At 35.8% G+C, this 15,551-nt stretch overlaps 2 protein-coding genes across 4 annotated transcripts in view; both read left to right on the top strand.

Annotated features, from left to right (window-relative positions):
• The first annotated feature begins 38 nt into the window (after positions 1 to 38).
• On the top strand, positions 39 to 2,986 carry LOC108016651 (probable pyruvate dehydrogenase E1 component subunit alpha, mitochondrial). The gene is made up of 2 exons (XM_017083359.4): positions 39 to 486; positions 1,376 to 2,986. The coding sequence occupies exons 1-2, from the start codon at positions 364 to 366 to the stop codon at positions 2,774 to 2,776; spliced, it is 1,524 nt and encodes a 507-aa protein (XP_016938848.2). The 5' UTR covers positions 39 to 363; the 3' UTR covers positions 2,777 to 2,986.
• Positions 2,987 to 3,384: 398 nt separating this feature from the next.
• Proc-R (Proctolin receptor) overlaps positions 3,385 to 15,551 on the top strand; it is a 28,518-nt gene continuing 16,351 nt past the window's right edge. The window contains exons 1-2 of one of the 3 annotated variants that reach the window (XM_070997845.1): positions 3,385 to 3,581; positions 4,538 to 4,746. The gene's annotated coding sequence lies outside the window, so the exon portion shown is untranslated. Of the gene's footprint in view, positions 3,649 to 4,532; positions 4,747 to 15,551 lie in introns of all 3 variants that reach the window. The other 2 variants (XM_070997843.1, XM_070997844.1) reach the window with 2 other exon arrangements.

The following is a 15,551-nucleotide window of genomic DNA, read 5'->3' as shown; positions in this document are numbered from 1 at the left end:
TTTTCTTCTTAGAACTTGGGACTTTATATAGTATTAGTTTGAAAACTTTTAAACTGTAGCAGTATTTTAGTTTTCTTGTATTGTAAGTAATTGTATTGAATAACACAAATCAGATAATTGAGGAACTCTTCTTAATTTTAGATTAACTTTGAGTTTCTTAGGAAACTCTTTGTTTCCATCTCTTTCTGTTTTGTGACACTTGCCATTTAAGTCGATTTTCATTGCTTTCATTGTCGTTTGTTTATTTAGCTTAGCACACATTAGTTCCAGTTATTTTACAAAAAATTCCAAAATTTAAGTGCGCGGCTTCTGACTAGAAGTTCACTTTGGAGTCCAGGTGCTCAGGAATCATATTGAAGGACCATGATGAAGCCCAACCGAGTCCGTGTGATAGTCAGATGCAGCGCAGCCCGTTCCCTTCTTGGTGGAGACTTCGTACCCAGGATCATCGGCCGGCACAAGTGTAGCTGCCTGACCCTCGAGAATGTGAGTTTCTCGAAGTATTTCAAAGATAAACCAATGCGATCATGTAAATTCTTAGTTTACACAGCTAAAAGTAACTCTTACTGTTGAAATTGGAATTTTAATTTTAAAATATTTGGGTAAAATGGCCTGGTTACTAGTTATTTGGTTATTTATATGTATTTCCTTAATGTTTAAATATTTCTATTTACTTTTGGCTCTTTAAAAAGTACATCAAATAAAAATTTATATTAATTTATTTTAAAAAACATTATATTAAATGACACCAAAGTAAATAGAAAAGTTAGAACTAGGGATATTGTTTTATATATTTTTAAAACCCTCCTTAAAACAGTAAATTTTTTACCAAATATACTTATAATATTTCTACTCTCGAGTGATCCATTTAAATCTGTATGTAAAAACACTATATAATAATAGCTGGGACTATTATTTTATATATTCTTAAACCCCCCATTAAATCAGTAAATTTTTTACTAAATATACTTATAAAATTTCTACTCTCGAGAGATCTATTCAAATCTGTATGTAAAAACGTTATATAATGACACCAAAGTAAAAATTCTAACTAGAACTGGGGCTATTATTTTCTATATTTATAAAACCCTCCTTTAACAGTAATTTTTAGCAAATATGCTTAGTAAAATTCTACTCTCGAGAGACCTAAACAAATATGTAGGTACAAATAAGATTGACTAGTATAGTTAAAAACCAAATACGTATCATGAGAAGGAGGCTGTTAGGAGAACTTAACAAAGTACAACTCCTAAAATTTCATCCTAAAATCAAAACCAAGTTTTCTTCTTATTTTCTTACATTGTATTCCTTATATTTTATTGACCGAGACACACGCAAATGGGCTATTATAACGACTATGCCATACCCGTTGCAGACGTTCAAGTGCTACGACTTGGAGACGGGACCGACGATGGACGTGGAGCTGTCGAGGGAGGACGCCCTGTCGATGTACACGAAGATGCTGGAGCTGCGGCGATTCGAGACGGTGGCTGGGAACTACTACAAGCAGCGCCAGATCCGTGGATTCTGTCACTTGTACAATGGCCAGGAGGCGGTGGCCGTTGGGATGAAGGAGCGATTGCGGCAATGCGACTCGGTGATCACGGCCTACCGCTGTCATGCCTGGACCTATTTAATGGGCGTCTCCCTGTACGAGATCATGGCCGAATTGCTGGGCTTCCGAACCGGGTGCAGCCGGGGCAAAGGTGGCTCTATGCACATGTACGGCGAGAATTTCTACGGCGGCAATGGCATAGTGGGTGCCCAGGTGCCGGTGGGTGCGGGCATTGGCCTGGCCCACAGCTATAAGAATGATAATGGCGTCTGCGTGGTGCTCTATGGCGATGGTGCCGCCAATCAGGGCCAGGTCTTCGAGTCCTTTAATATGGCCAAACTTTGGTGTCTACCGTGTATTTTCGTCTGTGAGAACAATCACTATGGCATGGGCACCCATGAGAAACGCGCCTCGGCCATGACGGAGTTCTATATGCGGGGTCAGTACATCCCAGGACTGTGGGTCGACGGCAATCAGGTGCTAGCCGTTCGCAGTGCCACCCAGTTTGCCGTGGACTATGCTCTGAAGGAGGGACCCATAGTCCTGGAGATGAGCACCTATCGCTATGTGGGACATTCCATGTCCGATCCGGGCACCTCGTATCGCTCGCGGGATGAGGTCCAGACGGCAAGGGAGAAGTACGATCCAATCACCAGTTTCCGTAGTCAAATGATCGCTTTGTGCCTGGCCGATGAGGAGGAGCTGAAGATCCTCGAGGACAAGACCAAGAAACGTGTGGATGAGGAGTGCAAGAGGGCTGCCGGCGACAAGGAGGTGGACCTGCAGGAGCTCAACACAGATATATATGCCAAGAATGTGGATGGTAAGATCCGTGGCGTTTCCGGTTACCATCTGGAGCACTTCCGGCTGTCGGAAGTGTGCTTTGGCAAGCCACGCAAGACGCCGCTCAGCGAGATCAAGGATGTGCCAGTGGGTGCAGCGATTGATCTGGCCAAGGCCAAGGAGAGAAAGGCAGCCCAGGAGGCCAAGGAGGGCAAGGCTGGCCAGAAACCTAAGGACCCCAAGGCTGCCAAGGATTCTAAGGGAGGCGATGGCGATAAAAAGGCTAAGCCACCGGCCGCTGGGGCCCCAAAACCACCCACTGCTGCTGCTAAACCACCCGCCAACGCACCACCCGCTAAAGCACCGCCTGCTAAAGCACCACCTGCTAAGGCAGCACCCACTAAAGCTCCTCCCGCAAAAACCCCACCTAAAAAGTAATGTCCCATCGGATTTTTCCACCAAGTTGAAAGTTTGGCAAAGGGCTTTAGTTGATTTCTATACCACAAAAAGTACGTTATAAAAAGTTTAAAAACGATTTTAAAATATTTTTGTGCAAATTAAAGGAAATAGTTATGAATCGCAATAAATAATGGCTTGTTTTAGCTTAGTTTAAGCACCATTAAATTGTTATTATAAGTTTAAATTGCCCATTTTGTATAGTACATTTATTTAGCATTTAAGTATTAATTTTGGGCGCTTACAATTTTTTTTAAACGATATACTTTTAATGCAAAAAGGTTTAGTTATAAAAAGGTTGGTTATAATATATTTTTTAAATGTTGTATTACATTTGTAAATAATTTATGCCTTAGATGTTAAGTTCCTAATGTTAAAAACCTATTCCAGTTCTGGTAATTGTATGATATTCAAAAAAAGCTCGCCAACGGCCACCTGTAAGAGGTGGAAATTCTTAAAAATCTCCCATTCCTCGTTTTTTAGCCGTTAATTAAGCGGATCTGAGGAGATCAGTACTGACCATTCATTTATCATTCGCTTAAATGGCGGTCGTGTCGCCGGCGGAATGATGAAGATATTTTCCTAGTTCTTTTTATTTTCCGAGATGCGATGAGACCCACGCGCTGTTCGCCATGGGACCCTCTCTCGCCCTCTCGCTCGCACACCTGCCCGACGTCCGGCCTTATATCCGATATAGCCGATCGGGGGATTCAGTCTCCGCGCGATGCTCTGGCGTTGATCTTCGCCGATTCCATCCGATCCGATCAGATCCTCTCTTCTATTTCGTGTGTGTGCTGTTAATAAGATATATTACTTTTTTTTATTATTTTTATTTAGTGTGAAGTGATTATATGGTAAAAATAAAAAATTTAGATATATTATATATAGAAAAACCCATGTAAAACCCTGAGTTCTTAAAAAAAACCATATAAAGTGATTATAATTGAAATAAATACTTCTGTTAGCAAATCCAATTTAAAACGTACCTGTTATAAGTCGTATACCTTTAAAATATACAACCATTAGGTTATCTATATAAACAAGAGCCTACAAAAATAACAATCAGCATATGAAATTGACCAAATGAACAGGACTAATCTTTATAAATTAAAGTGCCCAATGCAATCAATAAGTCAAATTAAAAGTGCAATTAAAGATGACATTGGGTGGTAAAAATTTAATAAAATGCCACATTTAAATCATTTGATGGTGACAAAAAAAAAGCCAAATAGAATTCAACTGGAATAAACGTCAACTCAAATAACACAATCAAATATAATAATCAATTCGGTTTTTATCATAATATCTGCTGATTCCGTTGACTGCACATTTGATGGGTTTTGAGCCTTTATTTAGATGCAAATAGTTTGCATTCCAATTGGTGATGATGATGATGATGCTGTTTTATTGCCACCTCTTTTTTGTTGTCCCATAATTTCCACCCGGTATTTTGTGAAAAACTAGAAAACCCAACGGCGAGTGTCAAACAATTTTCGTTTGAGTTTTTCTGCGTGCTTTTGGTTTTTTACGCTATTTGTTTGGTTTCCTGCTGGTTTTCTACTCAACACACGAGAATGTATGAGAGCTGTTCTCTAGCTTATTTTTAATTTGTTTTCTTTATTTTTAAATACACGTTTTCTCGTTAGCGGCACAGAAATAGTGAAAAATATTCCCATTCGTCTTTTTTTTTTGCTTATTTGTCTCATTTTGCTTCAATTGTTGACACTTGTGATGGAAGTGTAGTGCGAAAATATGGAAAATTTTAAAATGAAAACGCATACAAGTATATGAAAATGTTTGAATACATTTATTAATACTCAATGACCAAAAACATAAAAGCATGTGTAATTGATGGATTTGCTGGCATGACCAAAATATAATTAGCAGCGAAAACAATCGGCGAAAAAGCAAAAATCAACAGAACATTAAAGCACAACTCGATTATATTCCAGGTACAAATTGAATTTATATTAGAATTTTTGCATGCTAGGAAAGCCAAATTAGAAAATATTTAAAGATAGTCTACTAAACTAGAAAATAATATATATTTATATTAATATATTTAAACAATTTATGCACCTTTTTAAAAAACATTTTAAAGGAAATACAAATTTTTTAATACATAAAAACTAATTATTTGAAAATGACCATTTTAGTTTTTTTTAAGCTTTTGGATTTTAAAAAATTTTAGAAACAATAAAACCAGTGCAACAATTTTATGAAACATTCTTTCGTCTAGAACATTTTATTGAACCATCATTTTGAGTTCATCTCTTCGTGATCTTAATTTATTAAAATTTATTTTTGCCAACTAATTTGAATATCTCTTGAGACTGAAGTCGAGTGCTGATCAAATACACTCCAATCAATTGAATTGTTTTGTGCGCTCTTCAAGTGACACACTTGAGCAAATTTCGAGAGATCGTTCAGGAACATTTGGGAGGAATACAAAGATACTCTCTGGTATATCTACAGGTATATATGTATATATATAGCATGATCCAGGGCCAAGTCGGGTGGCATTTGTTCAGTATTTCCGCTACATTAATTTGCATAGTCGGCGGGCGAGAAGAATTGGGTGGGTAAGGTGAACTGAACCGAATTGAGAAGATTGCGAAGATTGCGAAGACTCCACTGCCCACAGAGCCGATCAAAATACCCATACCCATTTCAATTTAAATTCCATCACATCACATCACATCACAAGAACTGTTCATTTTCATTTTCAATTTCGTTTCAATTCCTCCAGTCTGTCCAGCTAAAAAATAATGCGAAGCACATGTGATGAAAAAATGTATGCATACACGGCGTATACTCAACGCAATTGCCACAAGAGCCAGCGCAGCTAATCCGGCATCTAATAAATATAATCAAAATTGTTTGCCGCCGTCTCGAAGTCCCCAATTGAATAATTGAACAATCCAACGCGGGGTCGCCGTTTTTTCCTCATTTTTTTCGTATTTCTTCAAAGAAGATCTATTCATGCGTTTTGGCTGTGGGATCGGAAGAACAAACTGGTTGGGTTTGATCTTGGAATGTGGATCAAGGTGCAGATGAAGCCCTATTTATGATGATTTATGCGGTTCACTAATGTGGAATAATCAGGCTTTGTTTTACATTTTTTATAGGTGGTTTTCTACAAATGTAATAAGTTATTAAAGCCATTTAATTTGACATGTTTTTATATTAAAAAAAGGATTTTTATATTTTTCATACATTTAAGAAATATTTAAATTGAAAGTATTATCAATATAACTAACATTAAATTATGTTAAATGAAAAAATAATATTTTTCGTAAAGGTAACCTTTAATAACTTAAATATTTAGGATACCTAAATATGTTACTTTAAAATATTATTATAAGTAACATTGTTAGAAACATAAAAAACCATTTACAGATCATAATTTTAAAATATTTCCTATTTCTGAATTTTTTAAAAATATAAAATTGTTGAAAAATCGTTTGAAGTACACTTAAATTCCCCAAAACTAGAAGATCTTCGCAATGTTTATGTTCTACTGCTTTTCCCCTTAATTCTTTTATTTTTTGCCCATCATTTTCGGCACGATTTCCTATCTGCGATGATCAAAAAAAAAAAAATATAAAGTGATGACGCGACCTTGGGCTAAAATAGATTTTTTATGCGCAACATTTATATTTATTTATTTTTGTTTCTATTGGACGCGATCGCCGCACGTCACCAAATGCCAAGCAATTTGAATATTTTTCAACTGAATTCGCTTCGATGCCGCTTTTAACCCCTTGAGAGCCCCGCCATTTGCGCACCCCCTTAACCCATTGAAATTCTTGGCCAAGAATGCAGCTGGTATCGAGCATACGGAGATAAGATCTTTGAATTCAAGTGGAAATGCATTTACATTCCCCGGGCCAAGTGCAAATTTAAATCAAATGAGGCGGCCAGCGAATTGAAATTAAATTGTCAGTGGAATGGTTTGGGGCAAAATTGTGATATAAAATGCCCAACGTACACCGCTGGATGCTGAAATGTTTTCGGCCGCAAATCAATAATTTTTAATGCCGTTTGCCTTTTGTTTGGAGGTCGATTCTCTTGTAAATACAAAGCGAAAATCTTGTGAAATTCGCCAAAGTTTATGGATTTTTAATTGCAAGCTTAGCCATAATTGATCGGACAAATGTTTCAATTTTAGTATTACAAGGTCTTCAATTAATAAAAAAATATATTTATAGATTCGAAATAAAGTAAGGCATATGCCGTTTGCCTAAAATATATAATTAACAAACAAATAAAAGAGCTCTCGGTGACGAAAATGTGCGTTTAAAATTAATATGAAAACAACAGAATTCCTGACAATTAGTCAACCACATAAAACAGGAAAAACATTTGGGCCACATGCGAATAAAGCCATAAAAAGTGGATTAAATTGTAGAAATAACTGAGGCAAAATGGTAAAAGCGTGCAAATGCATTTCACAGAATGACAATATTATTTATTTAATTTGTTGTGCTCGTGCCCAAAAATAGACAAGAAAAATCAACAAGAAACCGTAAAGAAAATGGGGCAAAAAGCCCAAGAAATGAAAACCAAATCACGAAAATCGAGAGGCGAACGTGACGAAAAGATACAGATACAGATATGCAAAGCCAGAGGCCAACTAATGAATCTAAGAACAACAGTGGAGTGAAAAACCCAAATAAAGAGCACCAGCAAACGACGCACAGATGACAGAAAATATCAAATCAAATGCATTCAGCTGGCAGGTGAAACATGACAGGAAAGCCGAGGAAAGCTGGTGAAAATGTGGAAAATGGCTGCGAAAAATAAGGGGGATGTGGGGTTTGTGGGGCTTGTGGATTGGTGGGGCAAAGCCATATCCATTAGGCAATGGACACTGAATCAGCAGCCATCTAATGACGAACCCCTCAACCAAAATAAACAGCCGAAAAACGAGAGGAAGTACTAAAACCCCTGACAGCCCAATGTCGTTTGCCCATATCTCTTAACCCCTCGGCAAAAAAAAAAGGGAAATCGGAAAAGTCTTGGGAAAATGACTAAGCCCAAGCGAATTATCTACAGGTACCCTAAACAAAATCTATTATAATCCTGACAGTCAAGTTGTGATTTGAAAAAACAAATATCTTTGTGCAAAAAAAGGCTAGTAAAATCATCAAAATAATGGTCAATAAATACGTCATTCAATTGCAAAATAAATAAATAAAATTTGCACTTGATTGGATTTTTGTTGAATTCATTTTTCAATTGAATTTCGAATTTATTGCCTATTAATTTGATGAGATTTCTTTCCAATAATCGTTAAAAATTAATTGCAAACATACAGGGAAGCCATATAAATAATTTATGGTCTCCTTACTCAAACTTTTTTTTTAAATATAAAATGGAAAAAATCATGCTGCTTTCGAACAGTTAAAATAGGAATAATAATAGTGTTTTTTTTTTATAAAATCTAATAATATTGCCTATAATAAAATTACTAACACATCTCTTTTAGTAGCCTAATATCAGCCAATATAGGGCCAATTTAATAACAAGTGGTTCTTTTTTTTGCCATTCTGCTCACGTAATTTGGCTGAATATCGAATGGCCGGCGATAAAAATGCATTGAGTCAAATGGCAAAATGGAAAATTGAAATGCAATAAGGCACTAAACGTTAAGCATTAAATAATTGACATGTCCATGTCGCTGGGCAAACAAAGCGCATATCAAATTAAATGTTAACTGCCACGTTGCCCCCACAATTTTGGTACTTCGGTGGGCATATATATCCCATAGATACCCATATATATATTCAAAAAAATATACATACATCGGTCATAGCACGTGCGCGGCTTAAAAAGTGTACGTATTCAGAAATGAAAATGAAACGAGCGCAAATTTATGCACGTGACGCCCACGAATTTCCCCCTTTTCGCCAAATGCCAGACTCTAAAATCGCAGCATTAATTGATTAATTATGCAAATTCAAATGTCATGCTGACAAAAATTCCAAAACTCTGCAATCGTTTTGAATCGTTTTGAATAGCCGCAAAACAAAATTACAAAGCGGGACACACAAAAATATTCTTTTGATATATGTGAAGCAGTAATGCTCTTGGTTTCTTTCGTTTTAATGGTACTTATATGATTTTTTGGAATGTTTATTAGGTTTTTTAGGAAATTTATAACGCATTTTCTAGTTCTTTGATCTTTTTTATGTGCTCAAAAATGTTCTCTAGGATTAAATTTAAAAAAATTCTTCATCATAAAATCCTTGTTTAAAACCTAGTACAAAATACATAAACAAGCTTTTCACTAGCAAAAAGATTGTGTTTATCTTTTACTTCAAGCTTGTTATACAAAGAAGATACTTTGAAAAAATGCGTTAATTAAAAAAAAACAATTTTCCTTTCTCGTCATTAAATGAAATCTTTGTTTTATTACTAAAAGTATCTTTTACTTTAAGCTTTTAAAACAATCAATAAAATTGGAAAATATGTTTATAATTAAAAGAAACTATTTATAAATTTCAAGTTGACCATCTGTATTCCATAAATATTTTTCCAACAACAGAGTAACGAACGATCTCCGTCCGAAAAACACAAACAGACTGGAAAAAATGTACATAAAAATGGCAAACAAACATTGAATAAGCTAATGAGTGTAGGAAAATGTTTGCCCAAGCCGTCAGACATTTAAACATAAACAAACAGGCCGACACACGCACACTAATTAAGTGCCCATCGTGCCTTGTGCCGCGTTCACCTGTGCGTATACGTAATTAATGCCATTATAATCTCTTACGCATAATAAAGTAAACAGGGGTGAAAACGGCGAAAAAATTACACCAAAACGAGATACAAAATGAGCACGAAGTATTTTATTAATTCACATTGCACTCGTTCGTTACTTTTGATTTTTAATTTATTTTTATAAAATTTGTCACCACTGCATATGCGTAATTTACGTTTATGTCACATAAAAATAAAAATAAGAATGAAAATCAAATAAAACCAAGCCAGTTTTTCTTTCCCTGTTTAACTGGCACTAAAAATACACAATTTTTAATTCTGTTTGCTTCCATCAACACCTTTTGGCCCGAACACCAATTTTTCCCCGATGAAAGCTTACAAATATTTGCCATTCGTGTTTATTATTTCTTTCGGGTTTTTCGCTGGTTTTTCTCCTGTCTCGCTGACCATTTTTATGAGCTACATCACAAAATGCTGTTTTCCATGGCGCCCTGTTCACTTATTGTTTATAAACAAAATGCCCAATTGACTGCCAGCCAAATGATGGCTAAATAATAATAATAAATAGCATTCAGTACTATGGAAACAGAGCGCAGAATGCTGTGAATGCTGACCACATGGAAAATCCAAGAAAATAATGAAAAACTAAACAAAAGGCACAGCCGAATGGCAAAATGTCAGGTGTGGTGACAATGCGATTCTATGGAATCCTATTTACAATTCCAAGTTATTTCGGTGAATTTCTGCTACCGGGGGAATTGTAAAATAATAGGAAGCAGAAGGCAAAACAATGTTGAAGGCTTTTGGGCTTCTTGCTTAAATATTTATATTGAATTGTTTTTGAACCAGAAAAATACTATGTGTCTTGGTTTTTATTTAAAAGTATGTTTCATTTTTTTGAGTAAAAATAGGAAGTTACAATTGGAAAACTATTTTTGAATACAGAAAAATTATTTATAGAAAAAAAAATATCTTAACTTTTTTGATATTTTTTGGTATATTTATTACAGTATTTATATATTTGTAAATACTGAAAAAATACTATTCCTATTTGCTTTTCTTAACCATATTATTTTGTTTAAGTAAAATTTTTGGTAAAGTAAAGAAAAATTGTTTAAAGAAAAAAAGCAAACCTAACCGTTTTAAATTTATTGAATTAATTATTTTAATATTTGTCTTGTACTTCATTTGAAAACCTACTTTTTTTTAAATTTTTTAGAAATAATATTCGGTATTTTTCTGTAAGTATTTGCTTAGCTTATTTTTAAGCTCATTAAAATGTATCCTGCATATTTAAATATTCATTGTAAGTTTTGTAAAGCAAGGTCACCGGCTCGAAGTGCTGATAAGAGAACAAACTTAAAATTTCCCAAAAATAAATCCATTAATAATCATCAGCGGGGAAAACAAAGCAGGAGAAAAGCAGCCGAAAAAGTGAATAAAATAATAATAAAAACCTTTTAGCATATCCATGGCAATCCCCCGAGCTAATGAGGCGGGGAATCCCCCACAGCAGCCGCGCCCCCTTTTCAGCCGCCCCTTTTCCACGCCGCTTTCAGCTTGAAAAACAGACAACATTGTTGCCAGCTTGTTTTAGTTCTTTTTTTTTTTTCATTTTTTCATATTTTGTTTTATTTTTTTGCGTTTTTTTTTGAGTGCGGAGTGGAGCATGTGCAACAATGTTTTTATTTTGGCTGAGCTTATTTTTAGTTACTTTTTGCTGCCTTCGCTGAGCAGGAGAAATAACTTTCTAAATAAACGCAGCGCAGTTAGCAACAATGGAGGCACCCATATATATACTATATATATATGTATAAACACTTTCCGCTTTTGCTGTCTGCGCATTTTCGTGACGCTTTTCCACTTAAATGTATTTGTATTTTTTTATTTTCATTTTCATTTTTATTTTCCTCCGTCGCGTGGCAAAGTTTTGCTCCTTGCAGCATTTTCATTTTATTGCCGCCCAGATTAGAGTTGCAAAATTGTTAAATTTTCATTTCAATTCCGGTCTTAATTTCTTTTCGGCGTGGACAAAAGCGCCTCAAGTCCTTGGGCCAATTAATTGACAGCGCATAAAAGATAATGGTGAATAAATAAATAAATAAATGGTTGGTCAACCACTCGTCAACATGAATAATTATGAGTAATTGCGGGTAATGCAACTAATGGGATTAAGTCAACTGGCAATCCGCATTTTCACAACTTCCAGGAACAATTTGTTTTTAAATAATGTAATTACAAACAAAAGAAGAAGGTACTCACGAAATGGAAATCAAGGAAATTGATACCAAAAAACATGGCAAAATGTTTAACAACTACCCGTATAAAAAAATATTCATATGTAATTTCAATTATTATTTAAAAAGAAAAAAGTATACATTTAAAGTGTTGTTCACAGCACAAGTTTTTATAGCCATATTTACCGAGAACTTGCTTAATTAATTTTCGATTTGTTTATTGTTACAAAGGCACATTTACGCATAATTAAATTGCCTTAGGCCAGTTATTTTTACCCGAATTATTTTACATTAAAATGGCTGTAATTTGTATTGACCATATTATATTTCTGTATGGAATTTGTTATAAGCAAATGCTTTGTGTGTTTTTCATAAATATTCGTAGTTGAGTTTAAAGTTTAAAGCTGCCACTTATTCAATTAAATACATTGTTATTTTTTTCTCAATTTGAAATTTTAAGTGGCAATTAGCTAACTATTAAAAGGTATTTAGAAAGGTATTTAGGCAAGGTATACGGAATTTATTTGAACGGATTTAAATGTTTTTTTGGTGGGCAATTAAAAGTTGTATTTTTATGTCAGTGTTTAGGAACTCATAAAAGTGATTTATGTTTTTGAAACAGGTGACTTTATATCTTAAACTATAAATTAAAATGTAATGGGAATTACTTGTAATGTTGTGAGTTAGAAAATATTTAGGTATTATTATAAATAATAAAATTATATATTAAAGTATCTCATATTATCAGGTATATACCAAAATCAAAGTACTTATTCTTAAGATGTATGATCAAATGTTTTTATAATTTTTAAGATATTATATACCCCAGATAGATCTCAGTTATCCCCACTCCCTTTGGTGAAAGCGGTTAAATGGACTATGGTAATATCAGGAAATATACTTATAGATACTGTTCTATAAACCGGCGGAACACTTGCGACAAATTCTAAACGTTGTCGCCGTCGCCGGTGGCACCATCAAATTATGCAACGCGTTCTGCTGCGTCACGTGTTTCCACACAACCAGCTGCAGTGGCGGCGTTATAAAATTTAATTAATGCAGCCGAGGGGGCGGCACAGGGGCGGTGTAGGGCCCAAGAAACGGGATAAGCTCGCGCAGAGATGATGGTCCTAAAGGCTCTGTCTGCTGCTGTTGTTTTTGGGCCAGGTGGAAGGTGTAAGGCATGACTGCACGGCGAGAAAATACTGGAGATTATAGTTTGAATGGATCTAAGAATTTCCAAAGATCTAAGGGATAATCAGCCAATTTAACAAAGCTTCTTGAAAATTCTATCGATGTTTAAAGCCATAAAAATTATACATTTTTTGTTAACCTACTCTAAAAATATTTTTTGAAGTTGTTTTTAATCTTAATAGACCTTATAGACCTATGATATGATGCGATAAAATACTATAGAGTATTAAGTAATCATGAAAAAAATTAATGCTTAAAATATTGTACTTTGGTTTTTATTGAATATTTGCAAAGAAGAAGTAGTTTTAAAAACAGTTTATTTTTGTTTTGTATATATGAAATCTCAATTAATTTAAGCTCAAATATTTTTAGATGGTATGGTGAATATTGGCAAAGAGATGCAGATGTGAGCTTTTTTTATAGGGCAAGCTAAAGATTTTGATTTTGTTTTTCCAAGTGTACGCCCCCTTTTGGCGCCCCGTTTGCCTCAAACGCTCCGGACAGCTGTAAAGTGCTTTGTTAATTAGCAAACTGGCGAGGAGCAGGGAGCAGGGAGCAGGGAGCAGGGAGCAGAAACAGGAGCAGGATCAGCAGAAGGAGCAGGAGTCCTGAGTCGCAGCTGCAGCTGCCTGCTGGCAATAATTTGCGCCCGCAAGTATGCAACACATTTTGCCACGGCATGCGTGTGTCAGTTAGCGAGGGTGTGTGCATGTGTGTGTGTGTGTGAGTGTGCGTGCTCCTGTGTGTGTGCGCCTGCATTGTACTTCGCACACTATTTGTCAATGTCAGAAGGGATTCGCAGCTACTTCTGCTTCACACGCTCCTAAATTTCATCGCCCTGCGAAATGCGAAACCAACGTGTTGGCAGCTAAAACACCTTCAATCGCTATCTCGCTGTAATTGAGCAGTGGCGCAAATCGCTTTGAATCAAGCAGAAGTAGCTTGGTATTGGTGACCCCAAACTGCACACGTTGAGCTTTAAATTTGATTAATTATATCCTTTTACCTCTGTACCTTTCCTTCTTTAATTCAAAAAGGTGACCCCGATTTTAACTTGTTTTTCTCATAACTTGAACAATTTTATAACGATTTTAAAATGGTGTACCTCTACAAGTTTGTGGTTTGTTTCTTTAGTGATTTACTCTAAAATTTTTCAATGATGCCAAGTTTTTGCAAAATGGTGAATTTGAATTCTCATAGCTTGAAAAATTGTATACCCATTTTTTAGAGCTATACCTCTAAAACGTTGTGGTTTATTTCTTAAATGATTTGATTTCAAACTAATTAATAATGCTAAGTATTTGCAAAATGGTGACCCCAAACTGTACTTATAGTTCCCATAACTTTAAAAATTGTAGCCCGATTTTGAAGTGGTATATCTCAAAAAGTTTGTGGCTTAGTTCTCTTGAAATCTATATCTAGTTTTTTTCCTTTTCCCTAGAGATTTTCCGAGTGTTTAGCCATAGGTCGTGAGTCACGTGGGCAGCTGAAAAGTCACGCCTCCGTCGCGTCCGTTAGCCTGCTTTTGGTTCAATTCAGCGCCGCTTTTCGCTGACCCCCATCAATCGCAGAGTCCTCCGTTGAAACCACACCCCCTCCCACCCTTAACACCCCACCGCACCCCCGGTGGCTACCATGTGGCACAACGTGTTAATCGAGAGGGGCGCTCAAAGCGCGCTCATTTGGTTTTTCATTGCCGTTGACGCGCTTTCTCCATCAATGTGGCTTGATTTTGTGGCAGCTCCGTAAGCGTAGCCCAAAAGGGGGCGACAAGGGGTTAAGGGTGCGGCTGCAAGTGCCTTTGGCATCCATCAATGATGCAACAACAGAAAATGCCAGCGAGCTGGCTGATTAGCCAGGCCCAAAAGCCCCAGTTGAATTTGGGTTTAAGGGGATATTTTCGAACGTGAATTTACACCAATTTGAAGAGTCCCAGATTGCCATAGTCAAAAAAATATCTGATAAAATTTAAAGCTTCTAAGATAGACAAAACAGTCAAAAGGTTAAGGAAAATTAGGTTTTATTTCAAGTAAATAATATATTTTTAAATTATAGAAATATGGGCTATGAAAAGACATATATTTATTACATTTTCAATTGCATAATGTTCATTTTATTTACGTTTATTTTCTTTACACCTTAAACTTGATATTCAAGTATATCAGATTGAATAGATGTCCGAAAATAAATTCTTAGAGGAACATTTTTCCAATTATATTTCTGTGCTTTTCGCCAGGCAATAAAAAAAATCTGTCGTAAGCATTATATTTGCCAGCTAAATATATATCAAGTTAATATGCCACACAAACACACACACACACACACACAGGCAGGGCCAGGATGCTTTTGATATGTGCTTGAGTGTGTGTGTATGAGTGCGTGTGTGAGGGCGCCCTAAACTATGCAACACATTTGCATGTTTGTGCGACGGGTTTTTTATTTTTTGTGCCCACTACTACTGCTTTCTTCGCTCTCAGCCTTCTGATATGGCTGATATGTCCTGTCTGCACCCACTGCCCCCCGCCCCCTGGAAAAATGTGGGCGTGGCTGGGGGAAGATAGAGAGCAAAAGCGCAAAGCGCAGCGCGTTGTGAAATG

Source organism: Drosophila suzukii, chromosome X (assembly GCF_043229965.1).
Source record: "Drosophila suzukii chromosome X, CBGP_Dsuzu_IsoJpt1.0, whole genome shotgun sequence".
NCBI lineage: Eukaryota > Metazoa > Arthropoda > Insecta > Diptera > Drosophilidae > Drosophila > Drosophila suzukii.
The sequence above is the reverse complement of the archived record's forward strand: the minus strand, read 5'-3'. Positions and strand labels throughout refer to the sequence as shown.